Source organism: Diorhabda carinulata, chromosome 2 (genome assembly GCF_026250575.1).
Source record: "Diorhabda carinulata isolate Delta chromosome 2, icDioCari1.1, whole genome shotgun sequence".
In the NCBI taxonomy this organism is placed as follows: domain Eukaryota; kingdom Metazoa; phylum Arthropoda; class Insecta; order Coleoptera; family Chrysomelidae; genus Diorhabda; species Diorhabda carinulata.
In genome coordinates, this window is record NC_079461.1 from 1,121,795 (window position 1) to 1,137,866 (window position 16,072).

Genomic DNA, 16,072 nt, shown 5'->3' on the forward strand with positions numbered 1-16,072 from the left:
TTAAATAAATCTATGTTCAATTAAGTCGTAAAATTTGATCATTAACGCCCCTTGTCTTCGTATACTTGTATAATCAAGGTTAGAAACAAGATAACAAAGATTTCTACATGGATATTTGTCAAAATAAAACAATTTAATTGGTTTAGTTCTTTATTTGATAGTTAATACATCGTCAATAACTTATTCATTTTCAAATTTGATACCAACAATACCGCTCACCGTCACCAATCAACATAACCTCATTGTTTTACATTTCCTCAATCTCCATAACGTTTTCAAAGTCTGGCAACGTTGTTTAGAAGTAACCTCGTACTCGTTTTAATTCAATCATCAATTTTTGTAGTGTTATATCAACATATCGATTTACAAGGTGTTGTAAATAACAAAGTCGAATAAATTTCTATGTGGCATCAAAAAGTTTCTATTTCTAAAAATATTAACGCAGCATCTACTATTTACCCGCGTTTGGGCACACTACAAATTTTTGCAAAATAAATAATTTATTTCTGTATTTGTGTAACAGTCATTTTGAGCCCATTCAAAGGTACCATGAACGGAGTTCTTGGATTTAACACCAAAGGCACTGGAGTGTCTTCGCATTTTTCTACTTTGAATTGTTGTAGGAAGTAAACTAGTCCTATTTTAGCACATATTAAACCGAACCTGTCACCTAAAATGCAATGAACCCCCTTAGATTTTGATGTTTTAGTTTTTAAAATAATATTCCACACAAAAAACTCAATATCTTTTTTATTGCTAAATCGTTTTGATTTTGATTTTCTTCTGATTGAAAATTGGTTTTCCAAAAAGTGCAAAATTAAACGTTTTGATCTATTTAGGTCTTTATTAAAATTTAGCAACAAAAAAGGGCCCAAGAAGTAGAAAAATCACTCAATAATTGACCTTACAAACTGAAATAAAAGGTCTACCTATGCTAAGGCTCACAAAAATAATGTCAACCAATACTATGAATTACAAAAATAGTGTCTACCAATGCTATAGGTCACAAAAAGTATCAACCAATACTATGGATATCGAATATAGTGTCTATCAATGCTTTGGATCACAAAAATAGTGTCAACCAATGCTACAGATCACAATTTCGATGTTATTATTATCATAAATGATTGGGTACCATCATGACACATAATTTGGGATGAAAACTGAAGATTTATTGGAAAATATTTCATTACAATCTATCCAGAATGCTCCATCTATAAAATAAATATTTTCTATTTGTAATTACTCCATATTATTGTTTTTTTTTGTATTTCGAGATATTACCACTAATTCAGAAATTATTTTATGCAATTGTGTGCATAAACTGAACAATAAGACTGATTATCATCAAATTTTTATTTATTTTATATAGAGAGCATCGAGGAATGGTGTAAAATGACTTATTTTCACAAAATCTCCCTTTTTATGTCCCAATTTTTGAATTACCTTTCTAACTTCCCAAAATTTGTTTTTAAAACACCACACTTTGTACATAAGCTCACTTATAAAGCCCTTTATACAGATACAACTTTGTGAAATGGTGTTAAACGATGTATTTTGATAAAAATTTCCTTTTTTATTCGAAAATAGACTCGCAATGGTTTTCCAACTTTCAAAATTTGTTTTTAAAACATCAAACTACCACACTTGCTTCATAAAACTCACCTATACAGTTCCTTGGACCCATTCCAAACGGCATATAAACACACGACTGAGTATAATTGTGTTTGTTTCCATCAATGAATCTATCCGGATCAAATCTTTCCGGATTTGGAAAGTATTCAGGATCATAATGTAAGCCGTCTAATGGAATCAAAACTGGAGTTCCTTTCTCTATCAACAAACCAGTCTCTTCGATTAAATAATCTTCTCGACAGTTCCGGTTTAAGAACGGACCGAAAGGATATCGACGTAGAGTTTCTAAAAAAAATATTTTTATATAAAATACTGTGATATGCGTAAATAACACGAAAATTAATATAAATGGAGAATATTGTCGACTCAAACTTGAATTATAGTATAAATATAAACATACTTAATGACTTGTATATAAATTTGACAATAATTTAATTCTTAACCTTACTTATACACAAATCAGTATATACACGAAGTTGGCTACCAGATAAGTATAATACATTAACCCGAATCTACCCGAAAGAAATATATATCGAAATACGAGCATATAATAAATCCGAACTTACCCGAAAGAACCATATCGAGATACTTCATTTTTTGAATATTTTCGAAAGTGACATCCCCTTCGTTTTTAATGTGTAAGAATATTTCTTCTCTCAGTTTATCTTGACAGTCAATTCTAAGACAAAGTTCGTAAAGAGCGAAAGCTACAGCGTTGCTTGTAGTTTCGAAACCAGCGACGAAAAAAGTCATTGATTGGGCTATCATTCTGTTAACACCTGTAAATATAAATATTATTATTCGAACGTTGTTTTTATTTTCATAACCTAACCTACCAAAATCAACATTTAAATCTTCTTCTTTGCGATTGTCTCTTAGCTGCAGTAACAAATCGACAAAATCATTTCGTTTGACGTTATTTTTTTCTCGATATTTCAAAGTATCTAAAAATATTCTTCTGAGCAATCCGTATTCTAAAAATTGCAATTTTAACAAAGAAACTAAGATAGGAGCGAAGAAATACGAAAACAAATTCAAAAATGATAACTTAGAAGCGAACATATTTTGTGTAAATTTGTAGAATTCGGAATTGTTATCTTTGAACGCTTTTGCGTCGTAACCGAAGAAACAGGAAGCGACGACATCTGTCATAAATTTGGAGGAGATTTCCTTAACGTCTACGTTCTTCCGGTCAAATTGTTTTAAGTATTCTTGCATCCCTCTAGCGGATAGTTTCACAATATTTAACATTAATTTCAATTTTCCAGAGGTGAAAATCGGTGTTAGTCTCGCTCTTATATATTTCCAATCGGGATTCCTCATTATAAACAAACTATTTGCCGCTAATTCATCGGCATTTTTGTCACAAGCAAACGTCCTATCGTCAAAGTTTTTGAAATCTCTTATCGTGATTTTCTTTATTATCTCTGGACTTCTTACAACTAAATAAGGTTTTCCTAAAATGTATATTCCAAAATAGGGACTGTTATATTTGCTATAAAGATAACCGAGATGTTTTCCTATTTGCATTTTTCCAGAAAATACTTCCCAAAAGTTCCCCACTAAAAAATACGGTTCTTCAAACGGCACTCCTCGACTTTTCCAATAATTGTGATTTCTCGTCAAATATTTGTACAATACGTACAGAGTTAGTCCGAATAAAAACATCGATGGCCAGTTGAATAATGGCATATTAAAATTCTGTAACAAAACATTCAAAATAAACCCGAAAAGTTAATAATTGTCGAGAAATGTAAATAGTTAAATAAAAAAATAAGATCTATTAGATTTGTGATCTATAAAGTGAGATTGAAATTTAAAAAAGAAGAAGAAATGAAAGAAACTCATCTCCTAACTACAAAAATATGTATATTACATAAAAAAACAGAAAATACTAAATCTATTCACGTTGTAATCTTTCGGATGTGGTAATGAAGAAAAATAAAGATCCAGCTATCAATATGCGAGTAAAAAAGTAGCTGGAAACCCCTAGCTATGAAGGTAAAAGGCAATCGATAGAAAAGAAGAATTGTATTGAAAAGATATAACCAAAATGAATTATTTACTAATATCATTATAATTCATTATTAATTCTAAGTTTAGAATCTCATATTACCATTTAAAATAATGTTCTTATTTCATATCGATGGCTGAGATGAATGAAGCTAATTGAAAAGTAAATAATTTCTAATATTAACCGACCTTTATTATATCTACTTCCTTATTAATCACACTTTTTTTGGTTTAATAACGATTAATTACACTTTTTGAATTTGTTTTCATTAAATACTTATTGTATTTAACAGCTGAAAAAAGAGAAAACGTAAGTATAAATATATATATTACATATATAGCAAGTTTTATAAAACCGCTGACTGGTAATTGTGACAGAAAAGGTGTTAAATAACAGACAAAAATGCGAAAACGTGTTTAATCTATATAAACTACTAACCTACAGAGACTACACTATATTATCTTATACATATTCACGGGTTTTAATATACAAGATAATTTTCTATTATCTCCACCCTCATAAATAAACTTCTTAATGTAATTAAATCAAATTATTTCGTTTTTATTTATATCTTTATTATATATTATGAATAATGCACGAAGCAATGAGTTATGGAATACCCTGTATACTAGATCGATTATTTCGTTATTGTCTATTTCATATATCTCACGTCTAGAGTTTATTCATTCTTAAAATCATATACATAGAATTCAAAACAATAATTCAAATAGTTTTTTTTTTGTATTAATTCATTTATTAAATACCAAATATTATTTATAAAATGTAGGTAATCTATTGAAATATAATTACGCAAATTTTTAATGTCGAGTCATCTATTGTTAAAGACGGAAGTAAGTCGAAACGTCAATTTTTACATGTTATTATAAACTGATTTTTATAGAAAAGAGACTTAAAATTAAGACAAATCATTACGGATAACATAAAAAGGTCTAAGAAGTAAAAATATAATGTGAATAGATTTAATTTTATTAATTTAAGTTTCACTAAATTTAGTGGCTGACTAGCTTACTTTATAAGAGGTTAACCTACTAGCGCATCAATCATAAAAAGAAGAAGTAAGTCGATATAATAATAACCTAAATTATTTACTAATTATTTATTACGGAAATAAGATGCCTTTTATGATAGGTAGAGCTCCTATCAGGAGAACAATTAAATATTTAGAAGCAGGAAGGTTGGTTTTAAAAGATAAGATAAAAATAGTCACTGTAAATTACAATACACATGGTAAAGAACATAATGGAACCAAGTAAGTTGTAAAAATATTAATTTGATTCCAAATTCAATTAGTTTATCAATTAATAGGAATTGTAATTAATAGATGTAGGCTAGGATATATGATTTTATTGCAGGGAGTTTGTTTTTTGGTATTTGCCACAAATTCAATACAAGAATCGTGACGTGCAGATCACTACGTTGAAAAATATGACCCCAACACCTTTTATAAGATGTTTTTATGGCAAGTAAGGATGTATATATTGAAATTATTGTTAAATAATTATTTTTAGATACTGGAGAACAGATGTTAATAGATACATTCGATCGTACTAAAGAAGATATTTACGAACATCTTATTAATATTGTAGGAAAACCTAAGTAAGTGTTTTTTGTTAATATCGTATATATTGAGTGTGTGATTATTATTTAATGTAATTATTAAGGGATGTTTTGGCAGCCGAAAGTATGGTTAAAGAAAAGGAAGACAATCCTGCTAACTTTGGAAAAGGATACGATAAACATTGCATTTGTGAAATACCTGGTCAAGTACCTTGTCCCGGTACTTGCCCTCTACCTAAACACTGGAGAGGAAAATACAAATATAATAAAATTGTGGATTAATTTATTTTACAGTTTATTGTAGATTTAAAATTATTTTATATTAAAGTACATCGTTTTCTTTATTTTTCTACCTTAATTTTGAAAATAAATCAGTGAATAGTGATAATTTTATGAAAGTTTGAAGTAAAATATGATAACTACAACTACGACAAAACTCTGAATAACAATCTGACGCGCGTTTCGATCACCAAGATATCATCTTCAGGGCAAACTTCAGTATTTGATAACCAACACTCTCAATTACACAGTCTGACACGCGTTTCGATTACCAAGATATCATCTTCAGGGCAAACTTCAGTCTCTTCATAAATTTTTTGATAATTAACAATGAAACTAATCTAATAATACTATAAAAATGTAATTTAATAAATCGGTCTAGAAACAAGAATGACTTTCGATATATTTTATTTTAATAATTCAATCGCAAGATTTCAAACTTCTTGAGTTTTTAATTGATATAACTCTATGTAAATCAATAACAACTAACCTAGAAATCAAAATATAAAGCTCGTATTCGCTGATCTTTCGCCAAGCACAACATGGAGAAATTAGAGAAGCGTTGAAATGGTTTTATTGCTCTTGAAGGATATTACATTGATGAATGAGATCGGTTTTTTGGCAAAAAAATGTGTGCCTTAGTCACACGACTTATTGAGTCATGTGTAACAGCTAATACGATTTGGGTATTTTACAAGAACGAGAAAAAACAAAATGGTTAGAAGAATATAAAAAACAAGAACAGCAAAAAAGAAACAAACAGGAAGACAAAAAAATAAACATTAAATGAAATGGGATAAAACATTATTTAATGGGTAGAAATAATGTCATGAATTGACATTTGCATTGGTGGCGTGAACCATAGATAAACTTTATATACGGAGAGTCTTTTACCTACTAATAATTATGAGTTTTTAAAATTTCTTCTCTACTATTTTTACAATGACGGAGATAATTTGTAATAGCACATATTTATTTTTTAAATATAGACTAATTATTTTTCATTTTTACAATTATAACTTCAAGAACCAATTAATCTATCTATCAATGTTGTAAACAAACATGGCGCCGATACATGACGTCAACGTATTGACATCTTTACAACTTGCCAAAAAATTTCTGTTACGGAATACAAAACAGGAAAAAGTTTGTCATTTCGAGGTTATATTTTCGTCTTTTTTGTTATTAATTCCAGTGCGCTTTTGTTTATTATAGTGGTATTGTGTTAATTGTTGTGTTTACTTTTAATTTTATATTAAAGCATAGTGCTCTTTTTAAAAAATGTCGTTTTCTGACCTATTTACTGAGGAGATTATACTGATGTTTCATTTTAAGTGCACTTGTGAAATATAAAAAAGCAGTGAAAAGGTAATCATTCCAATCTTAAAGATACATTTCTCAAATTTATTTACACCCTTTCATACATATTTAATATCGTTTTGTTATATTTCTTATCAATTAACAAATAAAAATACCTAGGACTATAATAGTTTATTTAACTACAAAAAATTGGTGGTAACTAAAAAATTTTGTCAGCTCCATAATTTACTATCTAAATGTTTCACAAAGTAAAAATAATAATGAAATTGGAAATTAAAGATGTAACGTGTTTAAGTTTTTAATTTTTATCAATCTTTCATTACTCAATTGATTTCAATCAATATCAGAGAATAAATTTTTAAAAAACTAATTGGAATATAATTTTTTTATATTAACCCGAATTTTTTAAAATTTCGATGTCAACTATTCTAATGGCTTTCGATACCTATATTTTTTTTGTAATTGTATTAGCTCTCAAAATTTGATACTATTTCCATAATATATTTTTAAAATTAAATAACATTATTCAAATTACTAATTTTTGATAATTTTAATTTTTACAAATAGAAATTTTATTTTTTCTTATTACGTCGTTTCAAAAGAAAAAATTTCATCACATTGAAAGAGTTTAAATTTTCCAAAAAATTAGCATAAAATAATATATATTACCTTGTTTATTTTTATTAAAAACCAAAAATTCATGTCATCAACAATATTATAATGCACAAATTACAACGAAACGAGAGTATATACAAATTAAAGACTCACTTAAAAATTTCCACCGATAACTGAAGAAAATACACTTTCAGCCGAACAGCAGACAGAAATTTCAAGTTCAAGAACACAAACAGGTGGGTCAGTTATAGATCGGTATTTGTTGACGTGCACGTTGTGACCAAAATGTATACTTAGTTTTGGGCACTACACTTTCATTCAGGGCCACATTTAGGCCTTTTTATCAAAGCGGAGAGCAATCTCTGTAGCAAATGTACTCAGGGCCGTAACTGCACATTACAAATTAAATCATTTCACATCGTAAAAGTCGAGAATTGATAAACTAATAGTTTTTAAACTGATTCCAAATTCTTGTCGGGTATTCAATTTTATATTTTAATAATTTTCTTGGAAAACCTAACCTATAGGTCGTTTCGAGTAACGTGATTTGAGACAAAAAGATTGTATTTAATTTTTGCTTGGAGAATTGATTGTTTTGATTGAAATTAATACAATCGACCAAAAAAAAAAGAACATAAAACACCAATATAATCATAATTTTATTGTAAATAACGCAATATTTGTCCCCTAAAAACAACATGGCGGTTAGTTGTGACGTGATTTCAAAATGACCTTTGTCGTTTAATATTTTTTTCGAAAATCTCACTGAAAATAACGTTACATATTGAAGTATATATATAAGTTACGAAAATAGATTTTAAATACAAATGTGTAATATATCAACAAGATGTTATTAAGTAACTATTGAGTCCCGCCTCTACATCACAGATTTATATAAAAAAGAAGAAGAGACGTTGATTAAAGGATAGAACACGAAATGTACACGTCACGTTGCAGTGTTAATAATTAAGATTCTAATTTATATATTCAAATAAGTGATATGTTTTAAGATATTGAGACGATAATGACATTAAATGACGTTTAAATCAATAATTATTGCATAATAAGTTTTCACTATTGTTTTAACAGAAACAATAACAGAAAAGTAATTTACGATCGACTTTATTTCCACTTCATAAATACTAAAGCCCTCTGTAGTTATTAGAATAACCAATGCCAAATTGTGTAAGAAATCAATTTACACATTATATCGAGTACGTTCCTGTAAAGAAATAACCAATTTATCTATTCTATTCCATCGCATAAAAACTGTTGAATAATACATAATTTATATAGAAAAGGTAAAAGAGTAGTTGAGAAAAGGAAATAAAATAAAAAGTCTCAAGAGTTAAATGGTGATTTTTGTTTTTGTTTGACGCGGTTCGACGAGAACGACTCTCGCGAGGAGAGGGTAATGGAGGGAGACGTAAAATAATAATTCTGAATGAAGAAGTGATAATAAACAATACAGTAAGGGACGTACGGATACGGAAAATTCTCACAACTCATTTCTAACAATTCACGAATCTAACTAGAATGTTTGTTATTAAAAAACCGCAATTTAATTAAGAAATATTTTCGTTGAGTTCGAGAAAGGTAAACGGCCTCGAACCTGGTTCATTAGCCACAAATGAATTCATTACAACACTTTATTTATTTAATTTATATACAACCGAAAAATATTGATTTTGTGGTGAATCAGTGTGATTTGTGTGGTTATTAAAACAATATGTATTTAAAAATGTAATTTGTTCGTGACCTTCACAATTACTTAATATATAATCTCGATCAATTATTCCCAAATGAATTTTTCTAAACTGCTAATATTTCTAGAGTAATGTCGAGTCAAAATTTTGATTGTTTTATTTTAAAAATGTACCGAAAAACAAAATTATACACTATAAAGCAAATAATCGTTATTCAATAGGTATACCTCGTTAACATAACCTAGAATATTTATATTTGTACTTCAAATGAATTGTAATGAATTCTGTTCAGTTAACTCAGACAGACTATCCAATCTTTAAATTTCAAATTTAAATTTAACTTTCAGATACCTACGTTGTGATAAATGATGTTTTGAATCTATTGGTATAAATTGAATGTAAATTGTATACGAAATCTATTTTTGTACAGGAGTTATGAATTTATGCAGTTTTTCTTGAAATTCCAGTATTTTCTCTTTGAAACTGAATTAATAAAAATATAGGTACTTAAATTTTGATCTTTTATTAGATTTGTATTTCTAAAGAGATTTAGTAGTGAGAGTAATCAAAAATGTTTGAAAATCTTCGTGTATTATTTCAAGGTTAAGTATTCGAGTGGTTACAAATTAACGGTAGTGAGAAAAAACGCAGACTTCACATACCTCGCCAGTCTGGGTGAAAATGGGCTGTTAAAATGTCTAATCATTAAAAACAAATAAAAAAAATATCCATAATAATTTTGGGCACTAATTATTGATAATTATCGATAGTTCTCCGTTTATTGTGGGCGAGTGTGCGCAGTTGTACGATTGTAGCGATTTTTACAGAGGCGGGATAGACTGTAGTTAAATGATTAAAGTTAGGTTAAGTAATGAAGATGTGCGTATAAAATAATAAATGAGAAGATACAAATAGAAGAAATAGAAATAACTCAATAACACTACATAATAAAAGAAGAAGATTAAACCTGCAACATAGTTATTTTTGTTTTTCACTGTTAATTTGACATATAGATTATTTATTTATCTGTCAATGGATTAAATATGACAAAAAACAAAATTTACGATATTTTCATGAATTCTCGATATTAATCGATAGTTACTACACGAATTATTGATAAATATCGATAGTTCCCTCTATATCTTTATTTATTTTGGGCGAGTCGGCGCAGTTATAGTGAATTTTACGGAGGTGGGATAAACTGTAGCTTAAATGGTCGATGCAAATTGAGGTTAGATAGTAAAAATATATAATTAATTCAATAAATGAGAAGATAAAAATAGAATAATCACTTGAAACAAATTGAAAATAAAATATATTTGATAATAATTCAATTATATATACAGGGTAAAGAAAAAACGAGTGAATAAAGTTAGTTTATTGCTTATTTTCCATTTCCAATCGGTCCAAAGGAATTTAAATAAAAAAAATTGAGTTTATAATAATTATTTTATTGAAAAAACGAAGTTTACATTTTTTCCAAATCGACTGGTACTTCGGCGAAACCTTTAGCGTTGATACCTGTAATCTTAAAAGTAGCTCCGTCATCTGGACCAGGTGTTATACCTACCTGTCCACTGGTTACGTACAATTCATCCAAATTAGCCCCGCCAAAGCAAACGGATGAAATCTGAATTGGAAAAATAAATAAAAATACTCCAAGTCGAATAATTTCTAACTTACTATTTTTGCCGGCATATGGAAAGTATCTAATAGAGTTTCAGGTTTTTTTGGATCGATTTTGATAACTCTCGAGCCCCAAACAGCTACGTATAGATTACCATCGGTATCTATGGTCATTCCGTCGAAAACCATACCGTCCAAACCGTTCTTTTTAGCAGTAAATATCGGTGTACCGTTCGCTGAAATTACCTATTTAACTTGATATTAATTTAATACGAATAAACTTACAAATCGATCCTTTGTTCGTATCCCAATCGTACTGGTCAACTGTACCGGTACGGGAATCGATGTAATACATTTTTTTAAGTTCGGTATTAAACGCCAATCCGTTGGCTATACCGATTCCGGTTAAATGTGGGGTGGATTTTTTGTTTTGGATACTGTATAAAGTACCTTTGCCCAAGGGAATGTCTGCTATAACCACCGGAGGACCCCCCATGGTACCTAAATCATTATTTTCATTTAACGATACTGAAATCATATTTCTCGTATTAATTTTATAGTTAATAATCGATTATACACAAGTCCAAATTTTTTCCTTTCCATTTTTTCCTAAATGGAAGTTATCCTTTGGTTTGCCACTGCTAGTTGTTGACCTTGGTGTGGGAAATCATAAAGTCACGTAGAGGTCGTAGTTAAAATATAATACGCAACTCGTCGACTACTTAGGTTGATACATAAACTATTATATAAAATTTTTTTTAGGTTATGTACCATATTTTTAATACTATATGAAATAATATTTTTATTTGGTGATAAGTTTTATCATACCTATCCATAGTTTTCCCGAAGGATCACATTTTCCATCGTTAAAAACGTTTTTGGTATTCTGATCGACTTCCAACAATTTTACCATTTTAGATGGTTTCGGGCTGACGCCGTCCCATGTAACTAGCATCAATTCTCGTTCGAGAGTTATAACGAATTGATCTTTTTTTCCTTTTACTGGAATTATGATTGATACATTTTTACCTGCAACAAAAATTAATAAACTGTAAAAAGAAAACTAGTAAACGCGATAAAAACTAAAATAATAAATCTGTCTATATCATGGTACACCAGTTAATGAGGCCAAACATAACCTAAACCTCATGAAACGTCACATCAATAACTAACTGAAAAGATAGCTAAAGAATATAATTTCTAACAGGTATTTTTTCTAATAACTCTGTAAAAAGATAGAGCTGACTAATTTCATGTTTTGTTTGTTAGATTATACATATTTGGCCAACATTATGAAATATCCAAGTACAATATTTCAACTTTTTTAAATACTTCAACGAATTCAGTATCAAAAACATGATATTACCTATTGCAAGATGGAGGTCAAGGATATTTTCCATAAAAACAAATTAATTTAAATGATAACCACTATAGATATGTATAAAGAAAAATGTAATTAAATTGGTAATTAAAAGATAGAAACTTTATTTGGATAATATATATACATGAAAAAACATTAATTAAAATAAAAAGTGAAGATGTAAATATAATCAAAACTTTCATTCTAATACTTCTAATATAATGAATAGAAGTTATTTGAATTGAAATATTGGACTAATTAATTTTTCTAACAACTTAATTATAAAAACAATATTTTTTTACTTACCTACATAAGCGCTTGTATGTTTTTTGGTTTTTGGATCATATTTATTAATAGTATAACCATTGATATCAACAAAATAAAGTACTTGAGAAGATTCATCCCAAAAGGGAGCTTCTCCCAATTTGAAATTACCGCATAATTTTTCAATAGTCGGTGCCATTATGATAAAAATTATTTTATAAGTGATTTGCTCACATTCGTAATTAGTTTTTATAGTTGCATTTTATCAGTACCACCAATAACAGTGTCGTAGATATCTTCAGTAATTTATTAAACAATTTTTATTGATCGTGTTAAAATATTGTAAAAAAATTTTATCGAAAATTACGAGAACGCTTCGGAATTTATTACCAAAAAAATATTAATAGTTTAATTATTATTATTATAAATTGTTATATACTGTCTATTTAAATAAAGTATTTTATGTATGTTATAAACTAGTTAAGAATCTTTAAACAATCGAAAATAAAATTAATTAAAATATAATTCTCTAATTTATCTATGATAGTAATCATCTATGTATTTCTTCATCTATAGCCAATAATGTTAAGGTGTAATTTCATGTTGTCGCTCGACGCTGGCTTAGAGCTACAAATGCAGTATAAACTCGACTCGAATCAATGCAACGGCAAGCTTCAAAACGCTGAAAAAATATACTACTTTTGTCAATATATAATTCATTCAATAATTGCTTGATTAAATTTTTAGCTTGAATGGATGAATTATTGTGATGGATGAATATATATCGTTATTGATAAATACTTTTATTTAATTGAAAGCTAAACAAGGTCCCAGTCAAAATTGCACCACGTGATCTCATTTGACGTTCTAGAGAATCAACATGAAATTGCACCCTTAATCTTATTGCCTTGTCAAATGTCAAATTCACACCTTTCAATTTTGTAGGTTAACATAAAGTATTTTTTTGTAATTTAATATAAATAATAATGGTAAAGACGATTATAGTTGACGAAAACCTACTATTATATCTGACTGGTGTATCTCAACAAAATGCATATGCTGTAGGATTAATTTTAGGACAGGTAAATTCAACCATAACCTTTAATTCGTAACATATGCTCATGTTTTTTTATTTATCGTATTTTTAGTCGTGTTTGGGACAAGATTATGTAATTCATTTTGCAAAAACCCCACCTTGTCAATCGGAAGAGGATAAAAAACTTGGCAAACCACCTATAGAACTAGGAAGTTTGACTGATGTTAATGGGAATTGGTTGGCTGATCATGCTAGACAAGCTACCAGGATGCTGTCTGGGGGTCTACATGTCTTAGGATTATTTGTAATAAGCCCAGACGATTGTTTAAATCCGTTGAATCAAAAAATTAAGTCACTTCTACAAATTGTCCACAATGATTTAAATAACAACAAATATATTTTTGGAAGTCCCAAAAGTGAAAAATTGATAATACACCTTTCATCAAAGACTCAAAAATATTACGGGAAGACTTATGATGTTCACAATCATAATGTTTCACCTATTGACATCAAAACTCAGAAAAAAAAGTGGATTCAAGTACAATGCGATCTCAAATTGAATAAACTTAGATATCTACTTAAAGACGAATGTGATTGGCCGTTAGAAAAACATATCAAGGTAAATTTTTTATTAAATTTAATAATAGAGGGCAAATTTTTATGATTACAGGTCATTATGGACGAAATTAATGGTACATTACAGTCAGCGGTATATTTATTTGATGGGGAATTCAAAGACAAAAGTGATACTTTAGAATCGATAGGTACTAAGAAAATACGACATTCTAGAACAAAGAGAGGTGTACAAGATGATGCTGAAACTTTAAAACCATTAAAAGTGTCTATTTTACAAACTAAGGTAAATGTATATTCATTTTCACAGATTTTCTCTATTAAAAATACCAATACATTTGTCAAAGTGATTCATTATAATAGTTCAGAAATTATCAAAATACTAAGCCTCCCTTGCCATCAAATTAAAGTTGACATGGGAATTCCAAAGAAAACTATGTGAAATGGGCAAAGATAACAGATTGTCTTTATTTTGGGCTCCTGGTTACAAAGGATTCAACTTAAATGAAGAGGTTTACTGAAAAAGAAGCATTCCAAGATGTAGGAAGAAGAAGAAAACAGAGAAACTCCATTGGTTCATAAGTCTTAGTAGAATAGTGAATAGTAAAGAGGAATTATACCTTGGAACCAAAGGCAGATATCTTGAATTTTTTGATGTCATCAGCAAGTTATGGGACTTGCCCAAATTTTTCAACTGTACTGGGTACTCACAGATGATTTGGTCTACTATTAGTCCTTCCATGTACCAGCAAAACTAAGGATCATCCATGATGCCAATAGTGTAAAAATGGCTTCTTAGATGACCATGTCTGGTACAATACTTTTGGCACACCAAGAATGGTTCTGGGCCAATTCCAGCATGTCTTGTCATTACAAGCATACATAAAACAACTTTTGGATAAGATAATAAAGGGGTGAAGGTGTAATCTCATTGTAACCTCTACATATATTGGAGTGCTTTGGAATTTGAAGGGAGAAAACAGCTCTGGGTGGTTATAGTGTAACATAATCTTCAATTATGAACCTATATATTTATCAATTTGAGGTTTTTGTTTTTTAGTGTGGGCAAACTGTTTTGTACGAAAATATAACAGATACTTGCGGTAATATACAGTTAGTTGGAAAAGTGGCCTGTAAACTTTGGTTACAACCGAAATTAACAATTAACGAAGCAGCAGATGCTGTCAGGGAAGATATTTTAAGGAGTTTAGCTGCAAGGTTAGAAATGCACTGGGACTCTTTAACGGAGGAGGAAAATTCTGAGGATATAAACAGTGTTCATGAACCTCCAAGGCGAGTTCTTATTTCACTGCCGAATAGTGAAGTAGCTCTTTCAGACTATCTATTTCCAGGAGAAGGTCCCCAAGAAGCTAAAATGTCTTTGGAGGAACTTTTAGATATTAAAATTGATGGGGAATTGGATATAACTGATGTCGAAGGGCAAGCAGGTGAATATTGAGTATAAATTACTCTGAAATAAGATTATTTTTATAGAGTTCTATATTATAAAAAGTCTGTTGTGTTTTAGATTCATTGGAAGTTAACAAATATTACAAAAGTGCCTTAAATTGTGATTTTATTGAAGATTTGCCGAAAATTACTAATCCTGTAAATAAACTGATGTATGTAGGACTTGCGATGTCGTTAATTATACTACTTATAGCTATAATGTTCAATTTTTTTTAATTTAAATCCGCAATTTGTTAATTTTTTGTTTTTATCTAAAAATGGATGTAATTATTTTATAATAAAAATACGTGTACTGGTTACTTTTTGTGCTTATTTTAACATTGTCCAAACCCATTTCCTGATGCACGTTTCAATCACCAAGTTATCATCTTCAGGGCATACATTCTTTGAAGATGATAACTTGGACATCAAAACGCTCGACAAACAGTGTTGGTGTAATGGTAGCATTAATAGTGAATTCGATGTGATTATCACCAACAGTTCCAGAAATTCCTACTTGATAATAAAGATAATATAAGAGAAAATTATTATTCCTTCAACTATTGAGTACAATTGTTCACATTAGCATTCGTTTTTGTTTATGGCATGTGTTAAGT

The 16,072-nt window shown here is 29.0% G+C and overlaps 4 protein-coding genes across 5 annotated transcripts; 2 read left to right on the forward strand and 2 right to left on the reverse strand.

Annotated features, from left to right (window-relative positions):
* Positions 1-132: 132 nt before the first annotated feature.
* On the reverse strand, positions 133-3,966 carry LOC130903595 (cytochrome P450 6k1-like). Its single transcript, XM_057815792.1, has 5 exons — positions 3,838-3,966; positions 2,472-3,336; positions 2,202-2,414; positions 1,666-1,920; positions 133-670 (listed from the first exon to the last, which is right to left on the reverse strand). Exons 2-5 carry the CDS (start codon positions 3,325-3,327, stop codon positions 501-503), a joined length of 1,494 nt encoding a protein of 497 aa, XP_057671775.1. The 5' UTR covers positions 3,328-3,336; positions 3,838-3,966; the 3' UTR covers positions 133-500.
* A 739-nt stretch (positions 3,967-4,705) lies between these two features.
* Positions 4,706-5,555, forward strand: LOC130903600 (probable 28S ribosomal protein S25, mitochondrial). The gene is made up of 4 exons (XM_057815801.1): positions 4,706-4,919; positions 5,023-5,129; positions 5,179-5,266; positions 5,332-5,555. Exons 1-4 carry the CDS (start codon positions 4,783-4,785, stop codon positions 5,507-5,509), a joined length of 510 nt encoding a protein of 169 aa, XP_057671784.1. The 5' UTR covers positions 4,706-4,782; the 3' UTR covers positions 5,510-5,555.
* A 1,073-nt stretch (positions 5,556-6,628) lies between these two features.
* On the forward strand, positions 6,629-15,775 carry LOC130903596 (protein odr-4 homolog). 2 transcript variants are annotated; one of them, XM_057815794.1, is made up of 6 exons: positions 6,629-6,874; positions 13,343-13,479; positions 13,546-14,052; positions 14,104-14,292; positions 15,067-15,454; positions 15,535-15,775. In XM_057815794.1, exons 2-6 carry the CDS (start codon positions 13,384-13,386, stop codon positions 15,690-15,692), a joined length of 1,338 nt encoding a protein of 445 aa, XP_057671777.1. In that variant the 5' UTR covers positions 6,629-6,874; positions 13,343-13,383; the 3' UTR covers positions 15,693-15,775. The 2 variants fall into 2 exon arrangements, with proteins under 2 accessions (XP_057671777.1, XP_057671776.1); XM_057815793.1 differs by lacking the exon at positions 6,629-6,874 and having other exon boundaries at positions 13,181-13,479.
* LOC130903599 (regucalcin-like) lies at positions 10,583-12,654 on the reverse strand. The gene is made up of 5 exons (XM_057815800.1): positions 12,440-12,654; positions 11,602-11,802; positions 11,059-11,274; positions 10,831-11,009; positions 10,583-10,777 (listed from the first exon to the last, which is right to left on the reverse strand). Exons 1-5 carry the CDS (start codon positions 12,594-12,596, stop codon positions 10,616-10,618), a joined length of 915 nt encoding a protein of 304 aa, XP_057671783.1. The 5' UTR covers positions 12,597-12,654; the 3' UTR covers positions 10,583-10,615.
* Positions 15,776-16,072: the final 297 nt, after the last annotated feature.